This window comes from Leucoraja erinacea, chromosome 10 (genome assembly GCF_028641065.1).
Source record: "Leucoraja erinacea ecotype New England chromosome 10, Leri_hhj_1, whole genome shotgun sequence".
NCBI lineage: Eukaryota > Metazoa > Chordata > Chondrichthyes > Rajiformes > Rajidae > Leucoraja > Leucoraja erinaceus.
Window position 1 is genome coordinate 46,189,446 of NC_073386.1, and position 13,955 is coordinate 46,203,400.

The following is a 13,955-nucleotide window of genomic DNA, read 5'->3' on the forward strand; positions in this document are numbered from 1 at the left end:
GTCGCTTCGCCAAACCAGCGGGCCGTTAGGACTCAATCCCGCGTGTTCGTCACGCTCCCTTACAGGGGAAGATTTAGACTCGACTGGAAGGCGCAAGTCGGCTGCACGCGGTAGAATGGGCGACGTTTCAACCTGTTGCTTTCCCCGTGATTACTTGCCTGACATGTTTTATTTGGGAGCTTGTGGTGACGCGACCTGAAGTGACGCCTCCGCTCTGAGGTCATAGTGAACGGCGTGATGTCACCATTCCGCCTGACGTCACGCGGGGGTTGGGGGAGGGGGGTTCCCTATCAGCCCATTCCCTCCACAGACGCGGCATGACCTGAGTTTCTCCAACACTGGCTGGAGACCTTTCTTCCTCCTCTCCCCCAACCAAATGGCCGAGCCCACCTTGTTTAAGGTTTGCAAGAGATGGCACTGCATCAGATTATTCTCTTGTAACCACTCCAACTATACTTTGTAAGTGCCCTTTACACAGCAAAGAATTTCACTCTGATTTGTCACATGTGACAGTAAAGTATTCAATTCTATATAGCCAGTAGCCTTTTTATTACAAGCAAGATGGTTGTCCCAATTTACTTGTGATTAGATGCGTCCATTCATAAAATTGGTAGCAGATGCAAAGTTTGTTAAGAGTGTGCAGGAGACAAACATCAGCATTTTGACGATTCAATTCCTTGAGGTTTCTGCTCCTTGACATGAGAAAGATCTAATGTCTGGAATTCCAGAATATAGTGTGTTGATTTGCAAAACCTCAATGCTGGTTGCACATTTGGATTTGTAGAGTGGCTGGTCCATACCATTCAGCAGGAACTTATCCTAATTAGAACGAGGGTTTCCATGTGAAATTGGCACAATCTGGTTAACTGGGGCATTTAGGCTAAAGTAAAATTGAAAGGTAGGGTGGAAAAAATTATCATGGGTTGGTGTTAGGCTGGAGCACGAGATCCAGCGGCAATAGACTAAAGAGCTGGTGAGAAGGAAGAAAATTAATTTTGAATGAAAACTTGTGAACACTATGCATTCTATGAATATATGAACACGAAGAAGGCAGTTAAGTTAAATATGACACCAGTGGAAGCTGATAATTAATATCCAGAAACAAAGAAATGCCAGAAATATTAAATTTATTATTTACGTCAATCTTTAGCATGGAGATTAGTCCATCAATTATCCATAATATAATTGATGGACTAATTTCAAATCCCAATCCCAAGGAATAAAGTATTAAAGAAACTCACGTCTCAAGGGCGACCAATCACGGAACTCAATGGTCTGCACACCTCAATTTTAAAGGAGGTGGTTGTAGAGATATTGTTTTTTTAATTTATTGCACATTTTTGTGTGTTTATTATTTTATGGTATCTATTAGGTACTGTCATTATAAACCTGTGGTGTTGCTACAAGTAAGAATTTCATTGTTCAGTTTTGGTACCTATGACAATAGGCAACTCTCTTGACTCTTGCTTGAGATAGTGGACTTATTGGTTGAAGGCACCAGAGGATTGAAAAAACAGCCAACATGTCTATTTTGTTCAAAAGCAATGGGAGACAGAAGGCAGCAGACCATAGGGCAGTTATTCTAATATCCATTGGCGACAAGTCAATAATCAAAGATAAAACAATCATATTGGAAAGCTGAATCTAATTAACATGGTTTACAAAAAGGTAAATTATGTTTGACAAATTGGCTTGAATTCGTTGAGGAAGTGACAGAGTAGTGCAATGTATTTAGATTTCCAAAAGGTACTTAACAATCTGCCACATAAGATACTGATGCACAAAGAAAGGGACAATGGCTTTCATATGTAAATTAGAGAGTTGGAATAAATGGTTCCCTTTCAGACTGGAGGGATGTAATATAGCGTGTTGAATTGCAAAACTTCAATGCTGGTTGCACATTTGGCTTTGTAGGGTTGGGCATCCTTAGATTGATTACCAGGCAGACCCCAGGGATTTGTTCTTCACTGACATCTATTTACTATTTTCATTATTGACCTGAAGGAGGGAATGAAAATAGATTTAAGAGCACATCGCAAAGAAGACATTGCGATAGTGTGATGACATGTCGATGGATTGAGTAATTGGGTTAAAATATGGCAAATGGTGTTTCAGGTGAGGAAGTGTGCGATCTTGCACTTTGGTAAGAAAAATCAAAAGAGAGATCAATTAATTGGAAATAGATTTAAAATGAATGTAATTTCAGGGGATTCCAGTATAAGTATTTGAGTGCATGAGTGACAAAAAAATAGCAGACATGTTCAACAAGAAGAAGACAAACTGCATGTTGGCCTTTATTGTAAAGGGGTTGAAGTTTAACAAAAGGGAGGTTTTGGAAAAAGTTGTATGGAATGTGGGTGAGGGCACACCTGAAACACTGCATAGCTTTGATTCCCTATCCTAAAAATGGATATGGTAACATTGAAGGAATCTGATGGAGATCTTTCAGCATAATTTGTGAGAAGAGGGTTTGTCTTATGAAGAGAAGGGTGAGGTAGTTATTCAAAGGCAGACCCCAATGGGGTGTGTATCCTCAACACTGGGAGAGTTCAAAAGAGTGAAGTATGACCTTGTATTCAAAGGCAGTGACCCCAAAGGGGTTTCGCAAGATAGATATATTTCAGGTGGATGATAAATATGTGTGAGAGTCACCAACAAGAGGGGGGCATAGCTGCAAAATAAAGGGCTGGGTCATTTAAACAAAATGAGGCACATTGTAACAATATTTAATTTGACTAATTCACTTTCATATCTCAGAAATAAAAAAGTTATGGCCAGCGAATCTCTGGAATTCTCCGTCATGGAGGGTGATGACAGTCAAAAGCCCAGAGCATTAGATATAAATTTTCAGTTAAGGTGGAAGCATTCTGAAACAAATATAAAATAATCTTACTTGGATGACCTGAAATTAAAGCATATAATTAGTTAGTTACCCAATTGTAGCTAATTTCAAACTTCAATTACTAGTCTAAACATCTATCCATTTCTTAATAAATGATTAACATTTTTAAATAGCCTAAGTGTCCAAATAATATTCACAAATAATTCACAAATTTAGTGTTCAATTGCTGTAATTAAAGTCAATTTAAATCGGCTTTCTAGTGGGTTCCTGTGATCGCGCTGGAAAGCCGATTTCGATTGCTGTAAATTAAAGTCAATTTAAATCGGCTTTCTAGTGGGTTCCTGTGATCGCGCTGGTTTAGAACGTTCACATTGCGCTGGATTTGTGCCCTCAAATGCCCAGCAAAATACAGCGGGATATAAAGAGCCCAAAATGAGCTACTCGCTATAGAAAACTTTATATACAGGGTATATACAAGGATTTAATGTTAAGACATACCCTTAATTGTTTGCTTTATAAAACCCTGGGGCTAGAGAGGTTACGGACCATGTTTTTATACTATAATACTGGGGCCATAAAAAGGTGGTCTCCGATCCTGTTCCTATTCTCGATTAGTAAAAATCGCGCGTTTCTTGTGCCCAAAATGTTGGGGCAGATGGTGCTATTTTTTGCTACAATGCCCCTTCAATGTCTTTCTGATTCTTTAAAGTGTTAATTTGTTATCATCTATCTTGTCTCTTATGATCATGTTCTTAGTTTATTTTAGTTTAAAGATACAGCGCGGAAACAGGCCCTTCGGCCCACCAGATCCGCGCCAACCAACAATCCCCGCACATTAACACTATCCTACACCCACTAGTGACATTTTTTTTACATTTACCAAGCCAATTAATCTACAAACATATACATCTTTGGAGTGTGGGAGGAAACAGAAGATCTTAGAGAAAACCCACGCAGATCACGGGGAGAACGTACAAACTCCATATAGACAGCACCCGTAGTCAGGATTGAACCCAGGTCTCTGGCGCTGCATTCGCTGTAAGGTAGCAACTCTACCGCTACGCCACCATGACCTGTAATATTCTCTGAAAATTGATCCAAATATTTGCAGGAAAATTCTAATTTCCTTCAACATGAATTCTTGGAGATAAGTCTTCCTAACAAAAAATGTGCTTATTTTTGGTTAAAGTGTAGTATAGGGAATTTCTAATGATTCTTGCTTTGCTTATTTTTGTTCTCCAGAATATTGTGTAATCACCATGCCGTGTACTCCTACAATTTAAATCTTTCTGTTTTTTCCTAGTATTCCCATTCCCAGCACAGCAGAATGTGTAGTTTGAGGAGTTTTTGGAGTCACTTGTGCGCAGTTTATCGAGCACGATAGACAGTTCCAAAACCAATCTACTGAGGTAACTTCTGCCATGGCCTTTCTATATTAGTGCCAACAGACTATAGACTTCACAACTTAGCAAACATTTGCTATTTCTGTATAGATACTTATGAATGATCCTTGGAATAACATATTGGAATTGTGCTTTTCCTCTAATTACAATCATTCAGAAGTTCAAGATCAGGAAATGTCAACTCTAAACGCCTATTTGTTGCATTATTTTAGATATTAGTCATTTCCTCCTGGTATGCTTTTTCGGTGGTCTGTATTAATATTATCAGGAAGCTTTTGCTATGGTGTTTAGATTGTAAAAGCAAAATACTGCTAATAAATATAAACTTAAAGTGCAAGAAATATTCAACAAATTAGACCACATCTGTGCAGAAGGGATTTTAAAATAACTTTTGGATTAATAACCTTCAATAAATACAGACTTTGGATTTTACTATAAAGTGTCTGACTGGAAACTAATATCAGCTAAACAGAATTGGCAATGTTTTGTTGTTTACACGTTGTTGGTATTGCTTGACGACTTTTACCATTATGAAGTTTCAACTTCTTTGGGGAACTTTTTTTCCAATTCATGATGTCACTGGAATCAAACCTTATGTTGTCACAGAAAGGGAGTTCTACATAGAATATCTGTTCCAAAGTAGCTGCAACCATTAGTTCCAAACAGGGTAACAAAGGGTGATTTGAGAAATACTGGTAAGTGTAAAAATAACATCTTCTAGAGTTATGTAGCATTCAACCAACTATATTTCATGTAACCTACGATGTAAACAACATAAAGTGCAGCGATTTTGAGATAGTATTGAAACATATGGCCAGCAGTCATCAGGACAGGAACAGTGAAAATAAAACTAAAAAAATGATATTTAAAAAAATACTAGCAGGTGGTGTATTTAAGATACTAGTTCAAGTTACAACATAAGCCACAGGCAAATAAAACAATATTTTTAGGTGGAGAATTTCAGCAGTGCAATAAAAACATTGCCATTTCCACATGCTAGTTCAAAGCAAACTCTTAACCAACGTTTTCTATCAATATTGTTTATATAATCAATTATACCTAATCTCTTATTTCACTTCTAATTTCTAATCATACATAAATGAAGATGGCTTATTCTAACAGTATTGGCTCATTTTCTTAAGGTAACAACCATCAAGGTATATAATAATAATAATATGTAGGAAGGAACTGCAGATGCTGATTTAAACCAAAGATAGACACAAAATGCTGGAGTAACTCCGCGGGACAGGCAGCATCTCTGGAGAGAAGGAATGGGTGATGTTTCGGGTCAAGACCCTTCTACAGACTAGAGTATGTAATACTGTCTTTGTCATAGATTGATGACCTGAGGCATCTTATAGGAGCACTGACAGAAATTGGTTTAAAAAAATGGGTTTTAAGAGGCAACTTACAGTCATACTGCATGGAAACATACGGCTCAATTTGCCCATGCTGATCAAAGTGTCCCATCTACAGTACACTAATCCCACCTACCTGCGTTTTGCCTATATTGTTCTAAATCTCTCCTGTCCAAATTAAAGGAGAATAAATAGATTGAATGATAAAACGACAGTGGTGCAGCGGTAGAGTTGCTGCGTTACAACGCCAGAGCCCAGGTTAGATCCTGACTATGGGTGCTGTGTGTGTGCAGTATGTACGTTCTTCCTACAATGGTGAGTGTTTTCTCGGGGTGCCCTGGTTTCTTCCCACATTCCAAAGACGTACAGGTTTGTAGGTTATTTGGCTTTTGTAAATGGATCCTTGTGTAGGATAGGACTAGTGTACCAGTGTTTGCTGGTTGGCACAGACTCAGTAGGCCGAAGGCCTGCTTCCACGCTGTATCTCTAAATGAAATTAAATAAATAAATGGAAAACTCTGGGCTATTCTGGATCTTGCAGCTGTGTCAGCTGAAAATATAGTTTCTATTAACACTAGAATCCACAAAAGGTCAGGATTGGAGGAATACAGAAATATCACAGGGTTGTGAATTTAGTAGAGCAACAAAAATTGGGAGAACAAAGCCATGACGAAATTTGAAAACAAGTCTGAGAATTTTAAAGTTGATGCTAAAGAACAAGGCAAGCAAAAGGACAAAAATTAGATACTGGAAAATAGAAATAACACCAGGAAATGTAGGTTATTGCATAGAAGCCTTGGTACGTTATAAAAATGAACAATTTATTAGCTGATGCATGTTCATCTCATCTTGACTTAATTTTCTGTGGTTACGGTACCTGTATAATGTTCTAAATATATTATTTGTTTATCTAAAGTAGGAGGGAAGGCTCCTTTCTTTGTGTGTGAATCGGATCTGTTCACCAGGGACATATCATCATGGGAAAAACTTACCTCATTGGAGAGTACAGTGAGAAATATCTTAAAAAACTGAAGGGAGAAGAACGATATGGAACAACTGGTGTTTTGCTGGGGCAGGTAAGCAAACTGAACAATATTTTATTCACGCGATAACAATGATTACATTTTTTAAACCAAAATTATTTCAAAGGTAGAAAAAATGCAACTCTTCCATATGACCTATGAGGAGGCTTATGGATTAAATGTCGGCTCTCAGAGCAAACCCATCAGTCCCAGTCCTACTCATTTCCTTGTAACCTATTCTCCTTTATAATTATTGCCTAATTAACAAAATTAACATTAAGGCATTTAGTACTGAGTTTTTAGTAGTCATTAATGATTGAAATACTGTGTGTAAAACATGAATATTATGGATACCAGAGAACAAAACCCCCTGACCTGCAGAGATGTGATTTAGTAGCACCATTTTAAGCAAATTAACAGATGCTTTGTCTCTCATATATGTACTTCAAATGTCAGACTTTGAATTAAGGAAAATAACATCGACTTTTTTAATTGACATTTTTGGATTATTTTTAATTATACTTCATATTACATCCAAACACTTTACCTAAAATTGGATATAAAGCCTTTACTTCTTTGCTACATAATTGTATGCCATTGTTTTCATGGATAACTGTAATCAAATTCATAAGATCTTAAGACATAGGAGCAGAATTAGGGCATTTGGCCCATCATGTCTACTTCACTATTCGATCATAGCTGATCTGTTTTTCCCTCTCAATCCCATTCTCCTGCCTTCTCCCCATAACCTTTGACACCCTTACCAACCAAGAACCTATCAATCTCTGTTTTAAAAATACCCAATGACTGGCCTGGAAATGAATTCCTCAGATTTACCACCCTCTGGCTAAATAAATCCCTCCCCATCTAAAGGCACATTCTTTTATTCTGATGCTAAATGGCTGTGCCCTCTGGCCCTAGACTTTCCCACCACTGGAAACATTCTCTCCACATTCACTATCTAGGCCTTTCATTATTCGGTAGGTTTCAATGAGATTCCCCCTCATCTTCCTAAACTCCACTGAGTACAGGACCAGTGCCATCAAACACTCCTCATATGTTAATTCAATTATCCTTGGGATCATTCTTGTAAACATTCTCTGGAGCCTCTCCAATGCCAACACATCCTTCCTCAGATATGGGCCACAAAATCTAATTCCAAATGTGATCAGACCAGCGCCTTATAAAGCCTATTATTGCATCCTTGCTTTCATATTCAAAACCTCTCAAAATGAATGCTAACTTGCCTTCCTTACTACCCACTCAACCTGCAAATTAACCTTTGAGAAATCCTGCACCAGCACTCCCTAGTCCCTTTGCACCATCTCTGAATCCTCTCCCCATTTAGAAATTAATCTATGCCTTTATTCCTTCAACCAAAGTACATGACCATCCACTTTGCTATGCTGCATTCCATTTCCACTTATTTGTCCAAGCCCTTTTGCACACTTCCAAGCCCTTCCTGTTTCCGCAATACAACCTGCCCCTCCACTTATCTTTGTATCATCTGCAAACTTGGCCACAAAGCCATCAATTCCATCATCCAGATCATTAACATATAATGTGAAAAGTAGTGGACCCAACACTGAGCCCAGAGGAACACCACTAGTCACCAGCAGCCAACCAGAAGAGGCCCCCTTTATTCCCTCTCTGCCATCTGCCAGTCAGCCAATCTTCTATCCATGCTTGTACCATGCCTCTAATACCACAAGCTCCTATCTAGTTTAGCAGCCTCATGTGTGGCAGCTTATCAAAGGCCTTCTGAAATTCCAAGTAAACGACGTTCACTGACTCTCCTTTGTCTGCCCTGCTGGTTGCTTCCTCAAAGAATTCCAACAGATTTTGCCAGGCATGATCTCCCCTTAATTAAACCATGCTGTTTTCCGCCCATTTTCTCATGTGCTTCTAAGTAATGCAAAAAAAAAGTTCAATTCCTTCTTTGTTCTCCCACGGCCGTGGCACTCGACCCTTCCATGGTCGGGGAGATCTTGGCTGCCGCAACCGGCAGTCGAGCCCTCTGCATCAGGGCAATCAAGCTCCCGCATCAGGGGGACGGACCTCAGCTCCCTGCGCCGTCCGCTCACAAACATGGGTCCTGGCCCCATATGCACAAAAGGCTGCCGACTCCTGGACTAAACCAAACCCTTGATCCTGTCCCGCCAGCTTTTTTTCAAAATTTAGCAACTCAAAATGGGGGTGTGTCTTCGACGCCCTATCGCATTCAAATCCCAGGTCGACGGGGGGAGAGTCCAGTAGTTCTGCCAGGAAAGTGGTGCCTCAGCCCAGCGGGCAGCCACTGATCCGATCTTCATCGGGTTTTCCAAGGGAAACTTTTTAACTAACGCCTGGACTTGCAAGAAATGCAAAGTTTCGCTGTAGAATTACCGTATTTCCCGGCAATGAAAACGTACCTGCGTCGAAGACACACCCCCATTTTGAGTCGCTAAATTTTGGAAAAAAGGCTGGCGGGACAGGATCAAGGGTTTGGTTTAGTCCAGGAGTCGGCAGCCTTTTGTGCACATGGGGCCAGGACCCATGTTTGTGAGCGGATGGCGGGCCACATCTATCGCCATAGTTAATAAATGGAGGTAATAATACATGAATGAATGAATCTCTTTATTGTCATTGCACATGGTACAACAAAATTTAAAAGTCAATCCCACGGTGTGATTCACAAGAGCAATTTTAAATATATAAGAAAAGGTAAAAATATATACATATAAAAAAAATTACAGATAAATAACAATAGCAGCTGAGGTGGAACCATTGAGTTGAATGTGAGTGTTATTTCTTATTTTACAAGATACATTTAATTGTCATTTGGACCCCTTGAGGTCAAAACGAAATGCCGTTTCTGCAGCCATACATTACAAACAAATAGACCCAAGACACAACATAATTTACATAAACATCCATCACATCGCTGTGATGGAAGGCCAAATAAACTTATCTCTCCACTGCACTCCCCCCTCCCCCATGCCAGAGTCAAAGTCAAAGCCCCCGGCTGGCGATGGCAATTGTCCCGCGGCCTTTAAAGCCACGCCGGGTGGTGCGAGGTCGCACACCGGGTCTTGGTGTTAGAGCCCCCGGCGTGCGCTCGCAGAGTCCCGCGGCCATTCCAAGCCGCGCGGGGCGGTGATGTTAGGCCTCGCTCCAGGAGCTCTTCGACCCCGCAACTCGGGCGGGAGAAGCCGCCGTAGCGAGAGCCCTGAAAAGCGGTCTCCCTCCAGGGACCCGCGGGCACCCTTTGCATTGTTAAGTTCACGTATGGCTATGGGGTAGAAGCTGTCTCTGAGTTTGTGCGAGTTTTGAAAGACCTGTACCGTCTGCCAGAGGGCAGCAGGTGGAACAGGTTGTGTCCAGGGAGGGAAGGGTCCTTCAGGATGTTGGCTGTCCTGCCAAGGCTGCCGAGAGCTGAAGATGTCCTTCAGGGAGGGCAGTGGGCATCCAGTGATTTTTTGTGCGGTGTTGATGACCTTTTGAAGGGCTCTCCTGTCCACTGCAGAGCAGCTGGCATACCATGTGGTTATACAGTACGCCAGCACACTCTCGATGGAGCAGCGGTAGAAGGACACCAGCAGCTTCTCCTCCAGGTTGTTTTTCCTGAGGATCCTCAGAAAGTAGAGTCGCTGCTGGGCCTCCTTCACTGCTATGGTGGTGTTTGTAGTCCAGGAGAGATCCTCCGCAATTTGTGTGCCCAGGAATCTGAAGTCTGAGACCCTTTCCACACAGTCCCCATTGATGAATAGGGGTTTGAGGGCTGCACTGTTCTTACGAAAGTCTATGATGATTTCCTTTGTCTTTGTGGTGTTTAGGATGAGGTTGTTGTCTGAACACCACGCTGCCAATCTTTGGACTTCCTCCCTGTAGGCTGTCTCATCTCCTCCTGAGATGCGTCCAACCACAGTCGTGTAGTCCGCAAACTTGACGATGGTGTTGGTGGAGTGGGCGGGGGCACAATCGTGGGTGTAGAGGGCGTAGAGGAGGGGGCTCAACACACAGCCCTGTGGGGAGCCAGTGCTGAGAGTGATGGGGGGTGGAGAGATGATGGCCCAATCTGACGGTCTGGGGGCAGTTAGACAGAAAGTCCTTGATCCAGAGGCAAATGGGTTGGGTTGGTCCTAAATCCATGAGTTTGGTGACCAGTCTGCTGGGGATGATGGTATTGAAGGCGGAGCTAAAGTCAATGAAAAGCATCCTCACATAGCTCCCCTGGTGTTCGAGGTGGGTCAGTGCAGTGTGAAGAGCAGTGGCGATGGCATCCTCAGTGGACCTATTTGCTCTGTAGGCAAACTGGTGTGGATCGAAGGTGGGCGGGAGGCTGGCTTTGATGTGCTGCTGGACCAGCCTCTCGTAACACTTCACGATGACTGGTGTGAGAGCTACCGGTCGGTAGTCGTTAAGGCCGCTAATAACAGGCTTTTTTTGGTAGTGGGATGATTGTGGCCGACTTCAGGCACGGTGGGATGATGGATTTGGACAGGGACAGGTTGAAGATTTTCGTGAAGACCTCGGAGAGCTGGTCTGCACATTCCTTCAGAACCCTTCCTGTCACGCCATCCGGGCCGGCAGCCTTCCTCGGGTTCACCGCCCTGAGCACCCGCCTCACTTCATGCTCCTGCACAGTGAGGGTGTAGTTGTTGTTAGGGGCTGGTGGGAGAATGGTGACGAACTCTTCTGGCTCTGCCTCGAAGCGAGCAAAGAAGCAGTTCAGCTCCTCTGCCAGTGAGGCATCGCCGTCGGCCGTCATGCTGTTGCTGGGCTTGTAGTTGGTGATGTGCTGGATGCCCAGCCACACCCGCCGTGGATCGTTGTTGTTAAAGTGGTCTTCTATCTTCCTCTTGTGATGCCTTTCTTCAGGTTGGCTCTAGCAGCGCTGTACAGGGCTCTGTCGCCAGACCTGAAGGCGGTGTTGCGGTCCTTGAGGAGAGTTTGGACCTCTTTTGTCATCCACGGCTTCTGGTTGGGGTACACCCGGATGAGTTTGTCGACGGTGATGTCAACACAGTTCTGGATGTAAAAGAGTACCGTGGATGTGTACTCCTCCAAGTCCTGATTTCCAAAAATGTCCCAGTTTGTCCTTTCAAAGCAGTCCTGTAGCTGTGAGGAAGCTCCTTCAGACCAAGTTTTAACAGTGGGTGGTGGTGGGTTGAGCTTTTCTCCTGAGGGGGGTATATGCTGGTGCTAAGTGAATGGATAGGTGATCCGACTGGCCTAAGTGGTAGTGGTGTGGCTCTAAACCCCTTCTTGATGTTTGAGTAGGCCTTGTCTAATGTATTGTCTCCCCTGGTTGCTCAAACTTGGGGAGAACTGATTTTATGTCTGCGTGATTGAAATCACCAGCTATGATATGGGCTGCTTTGGGGTAGGTGTTCTCTTGTGTGCTGATAGCGCAATGGAGGTAGCCTAGGGTAGCTAGCATTAGCATCCGGTGGGATATACACAGCTGTAACTATGACCATGGTAAACTCACGTGGAAGGTAGAAAGGCCTGCATCTAATAATCAGGTACTCCAAATCAGCAGAACAGTGTCTGTCTATGATTGTGGAATTGTGCACCAGTTGTTGTGAACGTAGATGCATAACCCCCCTCCTTTGCTCTTACCGGAGTCTTTGTTTCTATCCCAGCGAAATGCTGTGCGGCCTGCTAGCTCAATGGCTCCGTCCGGTACAAGTGCGTGTAGCCACGTCTCTGTTATTAGCAGAATGCAACTGTCCGCGATGAATTTATTTGCGGCGACCTGTAGTCTTAGTTCGTCCATTTTGTTGGTGATAGATCTGGCGTTGGTGAGAATGATGCTGGGTAGCGGTGGTTTATGTGGTTGTTGCCTTAGACTAGCGAGTAGTCCGGACCGGCGACCACGCTTTTGCTTCCTGTGCCTCCTCCGTCTCTGGCTTTTGCTGGGGCCGACAACAATCCACGGAGAGCCCGGTGTCCTGGCTATCTCCTCCGGTATGTTGCGTGAATGCAGAAAAACACACTTAACTGCCTGTTTACACTGTAATCCGATAATCAGAAGATCCTGTCGGCTGAAGGTGAGATTCGCACGACAAAACGTAACATTGTCAAACAGACATACAAACAAAAACACACAAAAAAAGCACCGAAAGATTCCCAACGTACTAAATTAGTAATAATACAGACTAATAATATATAAATTTGTAATCCATACTAATAATACATAGTTTTCACATGTTTTTCAATTAGTTTTCTGCAGTTTCCAGATCGCCTGCGTGCCCTGTGACTAGCTGTAATTCCCAGATTGCCTGTGAGCCCCAGGACTGGCTGTAATGCCCAGGTCACCGGCGAGTCCCAGGGCTAACTGCAGTTCCCAGGTCGCCTGCCCTGGGACTGGCTGTAGCGCCCAGGTCGCCTGCGAGTCCCAGGACTAGCTGCAGTTCCCAAGTTGTCTGCAAGCCCCGGGACTAGCTGCAGTTCCCAGGTCGCCTGCGAGCCCTGGGACTAGCTGCAGTTCCCAGGTCGTCTGTGAGCCCTGGGTCTAGCTGTCCGGTCCCGGCGGCCTCTCAAAGCCACCCGAGCTACTGAGTGAATTGCTGGCATGATCCCCGACCCTCTCCTCCTCAACGCTCATGCCCTCCCCGCAACTTTACCCCTGTCGGCCCAGCCGTGCTGATCCAAACCAGACTCCCTACACGCTGTAGAAGGAACTCCCCCCCCCCCCCCCCCCCTCCCCCTTCCCCCCAGCGGTGCTGTCCTTTTACAGCCGCTGTACTGAGGGATAGCCAAGTCTACCTTTCTTGGCTAACAATCTAACCTTCGGTCTCCAAGTCGCAGGTAAATTTTTAGGCCTTATTTTAGGGTAAAAAATTGCGTCTTCTTTGCAGTTTAATATTTAACATTTAATATTTGTTTTATTTAGGTTTCTAGCAGTCTATGGTTCCTTAGAGACACGGGGGGAGTTATAATTAGTGGTTCAGAGGTGTATTGTTGTATTATTATTATACGGACTCTGTTGGTCCGGCAAAACGAATAATATGGCACGGCTATTGAATTGAGGGTGCCGGAAAATCAGTGATGGACTTGTATAACCAACGCTATGAAAATTAACCACTAATGCACTACATAGCCACTAAATGTTACACATGCAAATAAAGAGGATTGGTTTGATTGTTTGCGAGTTGTAGGTCCCCAGCTTTGGCAGTGTAATTGATCAACCTAATTTTCTGTCAAAATGCACGGTGAGCAATGTTTTGTGGTACAGTTAGAGGTTCCAGGCCTTAACCAAGCAAAGTTTGTATTAATGTTAAGGCATAAGGCATTTGAACCAATTTGACTCGGAACAAGTGGCCTTTATCACATACAGTCTACC

The 13,955-nt window shown here is 43.2% G+C and overlaps 1 protein-coding gene across 8 annotated transcripts in view; it reads left to right on the forward strand.

Annotated features, from left to right (window-relative positions):
- odr4 (odr-4 GPCR localization factor homolog) overlaps positions 1-13,955 on the forward strand; it is a 56,037-nt gene that overhangs the window by 194 nt on the left and 41,888 nt on the right. For 5 of the 8 annotated variants that reach the window (XM_055642126.1, XM_055642125.1, XM_055642119.1 and 2 more), the window contains exons 2-3: positions 4,146-4,251; positions 6,520-6,679. In XM_055642126.1, coding sequence (XP_055498101.1) covers positions 6,581-6,679 — 99 coding nt within the window. In that variant the 5' untranslated portion in view covers positions 4,146-4,251; positions 6,520-6,580. The remainder of the gene's footprint in view (positions 1-4,145; positions 4,252-6,519; positions 6,680-13,955) is intronic. The other 3 variants (XM_055642121.1, XM_055642123.1, XM_055642124.1) reach the window with 1 other exon arrangement.